Here is an 11,224-nt window from a genome sequence, read left to right on the forward strand (position 1 = left end):
TACGAAATATGTACAAGGAGCCTTTTCATTTTTCCATTAAAGTGTTTTTCACACATACTCGTAGCGCCTTTGTGGTGTGACGCGCCGGGAGGCCGGCCGGGGAGTCCAGCTCCGGGAGGCAGGAGCCGGCGCAGGCTGGCCGGACCTCGCGCGGCGCCTGGCCCACGAGCAGGGACCGAAAGACACTCGCGTCCCGGGGTCCCCGCAGCGCGTCCAGAAAGCATGTGGGGACACTCCGCGGCCGCTTCGAATCTCCTGCGCGTTCCAAGTCACGCCCCACCATTTCTCCCTCTGAACCAAGACCCCCTCGGCTCCCGGGGTCCCGCGCCACCCTTCGCCCCCATTCCTCCCTCCGCCCCACGTGTCCTGCGACCCTCCACTCCATCCCGCCCCGCCTCCCCCACCTGCGCACTGTCGCGGGCCCGAATTCCCCACCAGTCTGGACCTCCCTCCGACCCATTTTCCCTGCGCGCCCTCTTGGTCCCCGCGTCGCCCCCCGCCCCGCGTCGCCCCCCGCCCCGCATCCTCCTTCAGATCGCCTTCCCCGCGCGCCCCCCGAGCCCAGCTCAGCGCCGTGCGCCCGGCGCCCCTCTCCGGCCCAGCTCGCGGCGGGGCGGGGCCTCTCAGGCGGAAGTGCCCGGGGCGCCGGCGGCTGGGACCGGCCCGGACGATGGGAACCCAGGGCAGAGGCGGCGGCTGGGGCCGCAGTGGCGGCCGTGGCTGCCCGAGCGGCGGCGGGGGTGGGCGGCCGGGTACGCGGGTCGGGTAGCGCCGGGCCGAGCGCGGAGCCATGCGCCGGGCTGGGACCGGGACCGGGGGCGCGGCGGTGGCGGTGGCGGTGGCGGTGCCGCTGCTGCTGCTGCTGCTGCTGCTCGCTCGGTCCCCGCCTGTCGCCGCCGGCGACGGCAAAAAGAGCGGTGAGCGAGCGCGGACCCGCGGGCGCCATCCCGGGGGCTCGGGCTGGGGGGCGGAGGGAGCAGCGGGGGGAGCGGCCGGGATTGTGAGTCACCTGGGGGCACCTGTGCGCTCACCTGGCGCGGACGTAGGGCCCAGGTCCCCACCCTGGGTTGGGGGCGCAGGGCGGCCCCTTCCGGGGCACCGAGTGTGAGAGCGGGCGGTAGAAGGGACACCCGCGCCCCCTCCTCTGTCCCCGGGGCCGGGTTCGGCCAGACGGTCCCCTTGGAGCGAGTCCTCCCTTCCTTCCTGCTCCTCCTCCTCCCAACGGGATCTGGTCGGGCACGAGCCTCGCACACCAGGACGTGGAGGTGAAGTGGCCCAGGGGGACTCTTCTGGGACTCCAGGAGCTGCGGGGGGGAGCTGTGAGCCCCTGGGAAGAAACGTTGGGCCGTGGGATTCCCGGGTCCCCATCTGGTCTGGGAGAGGGCCAGTGTTGGGAAAAAGTTGCTTAGATCCTAAAGTAGCAGCCGGGGTGGGTGTAATGCCTCCACCCCTCCCAAGGTGACCACCACCCTACTGCAGTCACTTTCAACAGCTGGCCTTGCTTGTTGGAGGCTAGACTCCCAGTCGTCCTCAGAACCCTAGCAGGCCAGAGTGGTTCTGAGAAATGGGCACCTCTGTGTTGTCTGGGAACTTCCACTCCCTTTGATGAAGGCCCAAGGAGGTGGCTAGACCAGAAGGTGCTGTCCTTGGGGTTCTGCAGGACACCTGAGGATGCTGAGTAAACTGCCTGATTCCTGAGGCCTTGGGCTCTCTGGTGGCCAGGCTGGTGGGGCTGGGAGGGCCCAGATGCCCCACCAGGCAGTAGGCAGCTTACCCAGAACAGCCTTGGGCTGGTTCCCAGCCCATCCCCCCTTCTCTGAAATCTTGCTTCTCCAAGCTCCTGTTTCTTTGAGGGTTGTGCCTCTGGTTTCTGAGCTTGGCACAGCTTGAAATGAAAGGCAGTTTCCCCGAGATGGGCCCCTGATGAAATTGCTCCATCGGGTACCGATGAGAAAGTCATCCTTACTTTCTCCTTTCCCCCTTTTCCGGGATCAGGGCTAGGTGAGGGGTCACTGATGAAGAGTTTATGGAGATGGAAAATCTGGGGCAGCCGCTCACCTCCCAGGCCTGCTAAAGTGATCCTGGTTTCTGTGTGATCCTGGCTTCTGGGGTCTCTGGGTGGGCGGGGTCTCCGCACTGTGTGCCTGTCCTGGTTTGGAGGATGTGGGACAGGGTGCCCTTACTAGGGTTCCCAGGACAGGCTCAGGGACTTTCTTTCTCCTACCCCCAGCCCTGTGTCCTTGGAGGGGGTTGTGGGCAGAGCAGGTGTGCATGTGGCTGGAGCTCCCTGATATCAGAAATGTGTCTTCCACATCTGGCTCAGATGGAGACCTGCAGAGCTGGGGGTGGGGTGCTGGAGGGGCTGTGTGGCCTGGGAATGGGGACCCCTAGGTCTTAGGGTGATCTCTCTTATCTCTCATGCACCTGGTGAAACTTCACAGCCACCAGCTGGGTTGCAGGTGTCCAGGGCTGGCAGGGGCCAGAGGACCTGGCCACTCTCTGGTCAGGGGGCTGCACACTGCAGCGGGACCTCCCCTGCCCGGCCCCATCTAGAAGCTGGGTGCCCGGTGGGCTGGCTGACTGTTTCTCTAAGGCCCTGTGGTCCTGGGGTGGGGTGGGGTGGGGTGGGGGAGGGCTACAGCAGCCTCAGGAGAAAGTTTGTATTAGCTCAGTGGCTTCTAGTCTCCTGGCACTCAGGCCACAGTTGGCAGTTGGGACTTGGTGGCCAGTAGACACCTGGAAAGCCTGGAGTGTGTCCTATGTGATGCCTACCCCTGCCCAGCCCCCAATACTGGGCTCCTCCGAGCTCAGACTGGCTTTGCAAGTGGGCTGCTATCTTTTCTCAGGGTGTTTCCATGGTAGGGTACGGAAGCTGGCAGGAAAGCCAGCTGCTCACCTGGTTCCCTTACCTGCTCACCTGGCCCACCTGGAAGGGCCCGGGCTTGCTGCTGGGGTGGTGTGAGTTGCCAGTTTCCCAGTGGGGCAGGGGGAGGTACCCAGCTCAGAGGAGAGGGAGACCACACCCTGCTGTGTCCACAATGCATTTCTTCTTAAAGCACTTTAACATCCATTAACCATGGAGGGAGGGGCAGCCAAAGGGAGGTGCTGTCCGACTCAGCCAACTCAGAGGAAGCTAGGACCCAGAGAGGGGAAAGGATGGTCAAGGTCACAGGAGAACAAGGCCTGAGCTGGCGCTGGGGCCATTCCTACCATGCAGCCCAGGTGCCTTGTCAGCCACCCCTGGGACACAGAGAGCACCAGAGCATGCCTGTTCTGTGGGAGGCCTTAGAGGGAGGGTCTGAGTGGGCACCCTCACCCACTCATTGGGCAGGTGGTTACACCATGGGCCCCAGACACATGCTCCAGCAGTTAATGGACACTCCCAGGAGGGCCCTAATCCTGGGTGGGGCCGCAGGCCTCTGTGCCCAGTCCCAGCAGACCTTCAGAGCTGGTCTGGGAAAGGCTGGCATGACAAAAGGGGGCTGCAAGTGCAAACTTTTTGGAGTGTGTGGGGGAGGGCAGCTGGGGAGCCATGGAGGTGGGGGCCTGGGAGCCACTGCCAGGACTGGGGCGCAGGGGAGCCCTGGGCTGGGGCCACTCTGCAGGGGCTTGTGCCCACTGGAGCTGGGGGTAGCCATTCCAGCCTAGGTCCCTTCCCCACAGGGTCTCTGCCTGCCTCCTGTCTGGGTGAGGAGGGATGACGGCTCTGGTGCAACTGTATCCCAAATCATGGCCTGAGCAGGTGGCCAGCCTCCAGACCTGGACTCCCTGGCCTGTCCAGTGGAACCAGGATCAAGGATGCTGGAGCTGGGGAGGCTCAGAGGAGGTGGGGGAGAGTGTCCTGGCGTCTAGTGCCCAGGGCAGTTGTGGGGGCTCCCGCCCTGACCACTTCCTGTGCCCTTCAGACTCCATCCCTCAGCCCTGGATGTGCCAGGGCTGCAGTGGAGGGAGGGGAGCGGGGGCTGTGACCAGTGTGGAGAGGAGCTGCCCTCTGAGTGGGGCTCTTCCTGCTTCTAATGTCTGAGACCGTTGGGGTGATCGGTGTTGGGTGGCTGTGGGACTCGTTGATAAGGGGTGGCTGGTGGGTGGGATGTGGAGATCTGGGGAAAGTTGGCAGAGGAATGGCTGTGGGGGACTGAGCCTGTGAGCTAGAGATCGTTGGCAGGGCTGGAGGGGTTTAGAAAGATGGATGTGTGGACGTGAGTGGGAACGTGATGCCTGAGTGAAAACTTCTGAGCCCTGGGCCCTTGCCAAGGGCTGGGGGGGAGCAGTGACCTTTCCGAGGTCAGAGTGGGCATGCCAGGCATCCCAGGGGCTCCATGGCTTCCCTCGCCCCTTCTCTCCGGCCCAGGCCAGGCATGAGGGCCTCCATCTTCTCCCCAGGGGAGGGGGATCCTGGGCACCCTGGCCTGGCTGACAGCACCTTCTCCACAGATGCCAGGCTGGTGTCGGAGCAGTTTTCGCAGGCCCCGCAGAAGCTGGCTTTCTACAGCTGGTATGGCAGCGCCAGGCTCTTCCACTTCCGGGTGCCCCCAGACACAGTGCTGCTGCGCTGGCTGCTGCAGGTGTCCAGGGGCAGTGGCCCCACCTGCACCAACATGGAGATCACTGTGTAGGTGCCTGTCCGCCACCCCCGCCCCCGCCTGAGCCGCCTGGGCCGACACCTGAGCCTGCCCTGCTCTCCCTGCCTCCAGGTACTTCCGCTACGGTGCCCCTCCCGTCATCAACCCACTGGGCACCAGCTTCCCTGACAACACCTCCGTTCAGCCCTCCTTCCTCCTCAAGATGCTGCACAGCAACGCCTCCGTCAACATCTCCCACCCAGCACCCGGGGACTGGTTTGTGGCCGCCCACCTGCCCCCCTCATCCCATAAGATTGAGGTGAAGGTAAGGGGGCTCCCTCCAGGGACAGGGGGTGGGCAGGACCCCACAGTGCATGAATGGCCAGTCCCTATTTTTCATCTCCCCAGGGCAGACTTTGCTCAGGGCTCTGCTGCCCAGCCCTGCCACTCCACCCTAGGGCTCTATGGTCCAGCCCTGACACCCTCCCCCCGCAGGCTCTCTGGTCCAGCCCCGCCTCCCCCAACCCTAGGGCTCTCTGGTCCAGCCCTGCTGCCCCCTCCTGCTTCCCCTTCTCCCCTGTGCCTGCTCTCTCCTTAGGGCTTTGTTCCCACCTGTGCCTACATCTTCCAGCCTGACATGCTGGTCGTGCGAGTGGTCGAGGTCTCCATCCTGGAGCCTGACGTGCCCTTTCCACAGACCCTCCTCTCCCACCCCAGCTACCTCAAGTGAGTGGAGGTTTGGTGGAGTGGGTGGTACTGCTGTCCTCACTGTGGGTGAAAGCGGTGGGTCTGTGTCTCTGGGTCGTGCTAAGAAGTGGGGGCCAGGTGTCTCGCCCCCTTTGGCTACCACTCTGAGGGTGAAGTATACGGGGAGGTTGGTTGAAGCCGCAGAGCCCAAGTGAGGCCGTATCCCCTTGGCTGCAGAGTCTTCGTCCCCGAGTACACCCAAGAGCTGCGGCTGGAGCTGCAGGGCTGTGCATCCAACGGGAGCCTGGGCTGCCCTGTGAGCCTCACCGTGGGCTCGGCCACCCTGCCTGGAAACTTCCAGAAGGTGCTCACTTGCAGCGGCCCCACCCAGGCCTGCCGCCTGCTGCTGCCCTCACCACCCTGGGACCGGTGGCTGCAAGTGACGGCCAAGAGCCTCGCCGGGCCCCGTGTGTCCGTGGCTTTCAGTGCTGTGGCTGCCCTCACAGGTGGGCTGAGCGGGGAGATGGCTCTGCCCCCTGCCTTCCGCCCTCAGGCCTTCCTCCAGCTGAGCTCCTTGTGGTCCTGACAGCCTGCAGGCCGTGGAGTGTGAACTTCCAGCACCTTCTGCAGAGCAGCCCAAACCAGAGCAGCAACGCCTCCACCGGTCTGCTTCCCCCGACCCCCAGCTACCAGGACCTGGACAGGAGGGGCAGGGTGGGCGGCGGCCCCTTCTGCCTCAGGAGCTTCCCCGTCCTGCGGGAAGACGTTGACGTGGTATCCGTGCGCTTCCAGCCCCTGGACAGGGTCTCGGTGCTCGTGCAGTCAGACATGCCCTCGGTGATGCGGCTGAACCTCAACACGGGCATGGACAGTGGGGGCTCCCTCACCATCTCCATGCGGGTCAACAAGGTACCTTGGTCCAAGAACCCCTAGAGGCCCGGCTCGGATCAGGGCCCAGGGTCCAGGGCTCAGACCTGCCTGGGCGGAGCGATGCTGCTCAGGCCTCCCTGTGCCAACTTTGGCACGGAGACAGGATTGGGGTGGCCTTTCGGGCAACAAAGTGAGCCCGGCAGGCGTTGGGCCAGAACAGGCACCATCTGAGAAACAGAAGGCCTGTTCTGCGGGGCAGCAGGTCCCCGTCGGCAGGCCCAGGGCTGCAGGTAGGGTCAGAAGCTGGGTGCCCCAGGCCTGGCGGAGAAGGGTCCTGGTGGGCCCTGAGCCAGCGGGGGCCACAGAGAACGGCACCCAGCACCAGGGGTGAACTTGAGGTGGAGGCCGGGGACTGACCCTGAACGGCCTCCTTTCCAGACTGCGATTGCCAACACCTCAGTGGTAGCCTGTGTGACTGCTGCCTCACCCTTGCTCAGCTTCAACGCTTCGCTCAGCTGCACCACAGGTATAGGTGGCATCCGGCCCCGGGACCAGCAGGCCCTCTGGCTCCCTATGACCAGGCCTTCCTCTTCCCCTGCAGCCTTCTTCCAGGGCCACCCGCTGTCTCTGAGTGCCTCTTCTCCCACGGCCAACCTCATCATCCCCTACCCAGAGACAGACAACTGGTACCTCTCCCTGCAGCTCATGTGCCCCGAGAGACCCGAGTAAGTAAACTTGAGGGCAGCCGGCCAAATCGTTGCGCTCGGGACCATGGACAGGGCTGCCCGTATCTCAGTTTGGGGCTGACCCGACTTCCTGCAAGCCGTGCAGGGTCAGTTGCCTTCTGGGAGTTCTAAAGGGTTCCCCACCTCCACCTGGCCACTCCTCCCGTGGCAGCTCTGAGAGTCCGGACACAAGCAGGGGGACTGGTCCAGGACACAGCCCCAGACAGGCTGGTACTCGGGCAGCGGGAGGAAGAGGGGCATCTTGGCCTCGCAGAGCTCGTGGCTGCTGTCCTCCAGGGCTCGGAGCTCGGGGGCCTCAACTCTGGGTTCATGTGTCCAAGACCCTGCTGGGAGCACTGGTGGGGGACTGACCGGCAGACCTCAGCAGCCAGGCTTCCTATGGCCCCTTCCTTGCAGGGAGTGTGAGCAGGCCTCGGTCCTCGTGGAGACCACCTTGTACTTGGTGCCCTGCTTGAACGACTGTGGACCCTACGGCCAGTGCCTCCTGCTGCGCAGACATGGCTACCTATATGCGGGCTGCAGCTGCAAGGCAGGTGAGGGACGGTCCTGGTGTCTCCCCCCACTCGTGCCCTTGGCCTCCCAGCCCTGTGCCTTCCTCTGGGAGCCCATCCCAGCTCTGCCCCCGAAGAGCAAGGACAGATGCCCCCTTCCCACCCCTACCGTGCCCCCGTGCGGGCACAGAGAGGCACCCCCAGAGATGGTACTGCCTTCTGATCTTGGCCTCCCCTGCCCACACCTGCCCACACCTACCCACACTGGCATCCACCTACCCACATGTGCCCCACACCTACCCACACCTGTCCTGGCCTGCTCAGAGGTGAGGAAGGGGCTTCTCTGCAGGGCCCTGGGTGAGGGGCGGGCCCTGAGGTTCCAAAGCGCCCCCTGCCGAGCCTGCCCCACTTGCCCGGCTTCAGCCCCCTCTGCGTTGCCTTGGCCCACAGGCTGGCGTGGGTGGAGCTGCACAGACAACAGCACAGCCCAGACGGCGGCCCAGCAGAAGGCGGCCGCCCTCTTGCTTACCCTGAGCAACCTCGTGTTCCTGGCCCCCATCGCCATCTCCGTGCACCGCTCCCTCCTGGTGGAGGCCTCCGTCTACGCCTACACCATGTTCTTCTCCACGGTAGGCCTGCTTGCTCCCCTTGGGGTGGTAGGGGGACCTGGGCTGCCGCTCACCACCCGGCCCCACAGTTCTACCACGCCTGCGACCAGCCGGGTGAAGCGGTGCTGTGCATCCTCAACTATGACACACTGCAGTACTGCGACTTCCTGGGCTCCGGAGTGTCCATATGGGTCACCATCCTCTGCATGGCCCGGCTGAAGGCTGCCCTGAAATACGTGAGCGATTTCCTGATACCCGGGGTCTGGGCTCTGGTGGGGCGGAGGCCCATGTGCGCAGTGTGTCGAGGGAGACACCAGAAATGGGGTATGGCTGCTGCCCTTCGAAACCTCTTGTACTAACCAGTCGCCTGCTAGAAGAGGCTGCCTCCAGTTGTGAAGGGACTGTGTCAGCTGCTCGGAGGATGCCAGGAAAAGAAGGTGGTGGGCAGGGTTGGGCGAGGCCTGTCTCTCTCCCAGGGCCCCATTCAGAGAGGAGGCCTGGAACCCCAACCCTGGACCAGACCTCCCTGAGAAGCGCCCAGCTGTGCTCCTGGAGTCCCTGGTGCTGAAGACACTTTGGGGACTTTTCTGCTGCAGCCGGGCTTGGCTGATGGAGATGCGTGCCCTGGTGCCCTGCCTGCCCAAGTTTGTGCCCCAGAAATTCACCTGTGGGGAATTCCCTGGCAGTCCAGTGGTTAAGACTCCGTGCTTTCACTGCTGAGGGCGGCGTGGGTTCAATCCCCGGTCAGGGAACTAAGATCCCGCAAGCTGTGCAGCGCGGCCAAAACAAAACAAAACACATTAGAAATCCACCTGTGGATGGACCCTTGGGACTGATGGATCCCAGCAATGCAGGAGCTGGAGGAGGGGCACCTCCTTCCCAGCCAGCAGAGCAGGGCAGGGTGTGCCAATTGCTCCAAGGGGACTGGCAGAGGTGCTGGGGGGCAGTAGGGACAGTGGGATGACCAGCAGGCCCAAACCACCTGCTCCTGCTGGACCTTGTGCCATCAAAAACGAACCAGGCCTAGCGCTCCTGTGACCCTGCCATCATCCCTGTGTTTTGCCCAGGTTCTGTTTCTCCTGGGCGCTCTGGTCTTCGCCATGTCCTTGCAGCTGGACCGCAGGGCCGCCTGGAACACAATGGGGCCTTGCCTCTTTGCCATTGTGGTCATGGTCACCATGTGGGTAAGGAACTAGGGCAGGCCTGGGGTCCTGCCCAGGCTCCGTCTCCTGGTAATTGGGGTAAAAGAGCATGGGCTCTCCATACACGCTCGCTCTGGGAGGAGAGAGCATGGCCCCTCATTTTGGCCATGTTCTCAGTCCTGGGTCTGAGTCCTCCAGATCTGCCGAGGGCTGCCAGTGGCACCCACAGGGGCTCAGTGTGGCTTCATGCCCAGGGCCTGGGCCTGAGGAACCCATAGATCTTTGTGCCCTTGAACCCCTCCAAGCAGCCCACACTCCCAGACCTGGGCAGGCCCCTGGGAGCTGTGGCTGCAGCCCCTGTGCCAACACTCGTGCGGTGGTTTTCTCCAGGCGTACCGCTGCGGGCGCCGGCGCCACTGCTACCCCCCATCCTGGCAGCGCTGGGTCTTCTACCTCCTGCCCGGCATCTCCATGGCCGCTGTGGCCATCACCATCTACACTTCCATGATGACCAGCGACAACTATTACTACACCCACAGCATCTGGCACATGCTGCTGGCAGGGAGCGCAGCCTTCTTGCTGCCACCACGTGAACAGCACACCAAGCCTTGGGCCTGCTCCCAGAAGCTCACCTGCCACTATGAGATCTGCAAGAACCACCGGGACGAGCTGTACACAGTCACATGACACAGCCAGCTTGGGGACACCTGCAGCTTTAATGATCTCTCCAGCCAGGGGCAGGACCAAGGGAGAGGGACCCTGTCCAGATCCATTTCCAACTGAATAAAATTGCCCTGAGCACTCTTTTGCTTTCTCCTCCAGAGGAGAGGACCACACCCCCAACTCCCTTGTGCCCACTGGCTGCCAGCTGACTCGGTCCCTCTGCAGGTCCCAGCTGGTATCTGCAGTGGCCCCTGGGGCCTGGGCCTGGCTGCCTGGAGACCACAGGTACCATGTGGGGTCAGGCTCTGAGTTCTTCTGGCTTGGGGATGGTTGGAGGGAGATGTGGTGTAAGAGTCCCCCATTGCCCTATTCCCCTGTGAGGCTGTGGTATGAGAGACCCAGGTGGGCCGAGGAGGCCTGAGCCCACCTCCCATGGGCCCCTGCCCCGTAGGCTGGGAGCTATGCCATCCCTGGCTCATTGACACCTTGTGCCCCTGAATGCCAGCCTGCCTCGGGCATGGGGATGCCCCCTGCTGATGAATTTGCCATGGGAAGGAGTGACCACATTTACCAGGGAGCTGATGGCACTGGGGTGTCCATAAGGGCCAGCTGCCATGGGTAGCATGGGGGAGGCTGACTTCTGGCTGTCCAGCCCTCCCCCTTTACTCCCTTTGGCTCTCAGTTTTGAAGCTGCAGGCCCCTGAGATGAGCTTCCTGGGGAGGGGGCTGCCAAGCTGCTCTGGGAGTGCTGGGCCTGCAGGGCACACCTTGTCCCATCTTTGTGTCCCACTGACCCCTGGGTTCCTGGGCCCTGTCTAGGGAGCATCTCCTTGAGTTACTCCCAGGAGAGAAAGGTGATGGCTGCCGGCCCGCACTGGCCCAACCACACGTTTGGGGAGGGGGCTCCTGGAGACCTGGCCCTGCCTTTCTCCTTCCTCTGTGGTGGAAGCACAGTAACGGCTACTGACTGCCCCAGGAGCAGTGCCCTGCCCCTCCCTAAGGGGCTGCTGTCTGTGTGAGGGTGCTGGACAGGGCTGCTGAGCCCAGGGTGGGGGGCACACACTCTCCCATCTTTTGGCCCTGGCGTCTTCCCTTCTGAGTCCTGTCCAGGCTGCGGCCTCCCTGGAGGCTTCCCGCACCCCCAGTCACCCAGCACTTGGCCAGTGGAGCATTCTCTAGGCTTGTAAAGCGGAAACATTTATATACAGTATTTTGGGGAGGAATTTTTTCAAGACATTTAAGACGTATTTTTCTGTAGCTCTGATTGCACTGTGATTAGTGAATTTAATATTCTACATGATGTTTCAAGGCAAAAGAGTTTTTACATTGTTTTCTGGGCTCCTTCCGGGAGGGGGGGAGGTGGGACCGAGAATGACAAGTCCCTGCTCCCAGGAAATGGGCCCACACTTGCCGACGGTGCCTGCAGCTGCCGCCGTCTCTGCAGCGAGTTTTCCA

At 63.3% G+C, this 11,224-nt stretch overlaps 1 protein-coding gene across 2 annotated transcripts; it reads left to right on the forward strand.

Moving 5' to 3' along the window:
* The first annotated feature begins 653 nt into the window (after nucleotides 1–653).
* PGAP6 (post-GPI attachment to proteins 6) lies at nucleotides 654–9,910 on the forward strand. Of its 2 annotated transcripts, none has more exons than XM_057529195.1 (13): nucleotides 654–917; nucleotides 4,435–4,612; nucleotides 4,695–4,887; nucleotides 5,161–5,288; nucleotides 5,487–5,755; nucleotides 5,839–6,158; nucleotides 6,558–6,645; nucleotides 6,721–6,844; nucleotides 7,262–7,398; nucleotides 7,807–7,985; nucleotides 8,054–8,200; nucleotides 9,032–9,148; nucleotides 9,497–9,910. In XM_057529195.1, exons 1-13 carry the CDS (start codon nucleotides 791–793, stop codon nucleotides 9,791–9,793), a joined length of 2,304 nt encoding a protein of 767 aa, XP_057385178.1. In that variant the 5' UTR covers nucleotides 654–790; the 3' UTR covers nucleotides 9,794–9,910. The 2 variants fall into 2 exon arrangements, with proteins under 2 accessions (XP_057385178.1, XP_057385179.1); XM_057529196.1 differs by having other exon boundaries at nucleotides 5,194–5,288.
* Nucleotides 9,911–11,224: the final 1,314 nt, after the last annotated feature.

This window comes from Balaenoptera acutorostrata, chromosome 15 (assembly GCF_949987535.1).
Source record: "Balaenoptera acutorostrata chromosome 15, mBalAcu1.1, whole genome shotgun sequence".
In the NCBI taxonomy this organism is placed as follows: Eukaryota; Metazoa; Chordata; class Mammalia; order Artiodactyla; family Balaenopteridae; genus Balaenoptera; species Balaenoptera acutorostrata.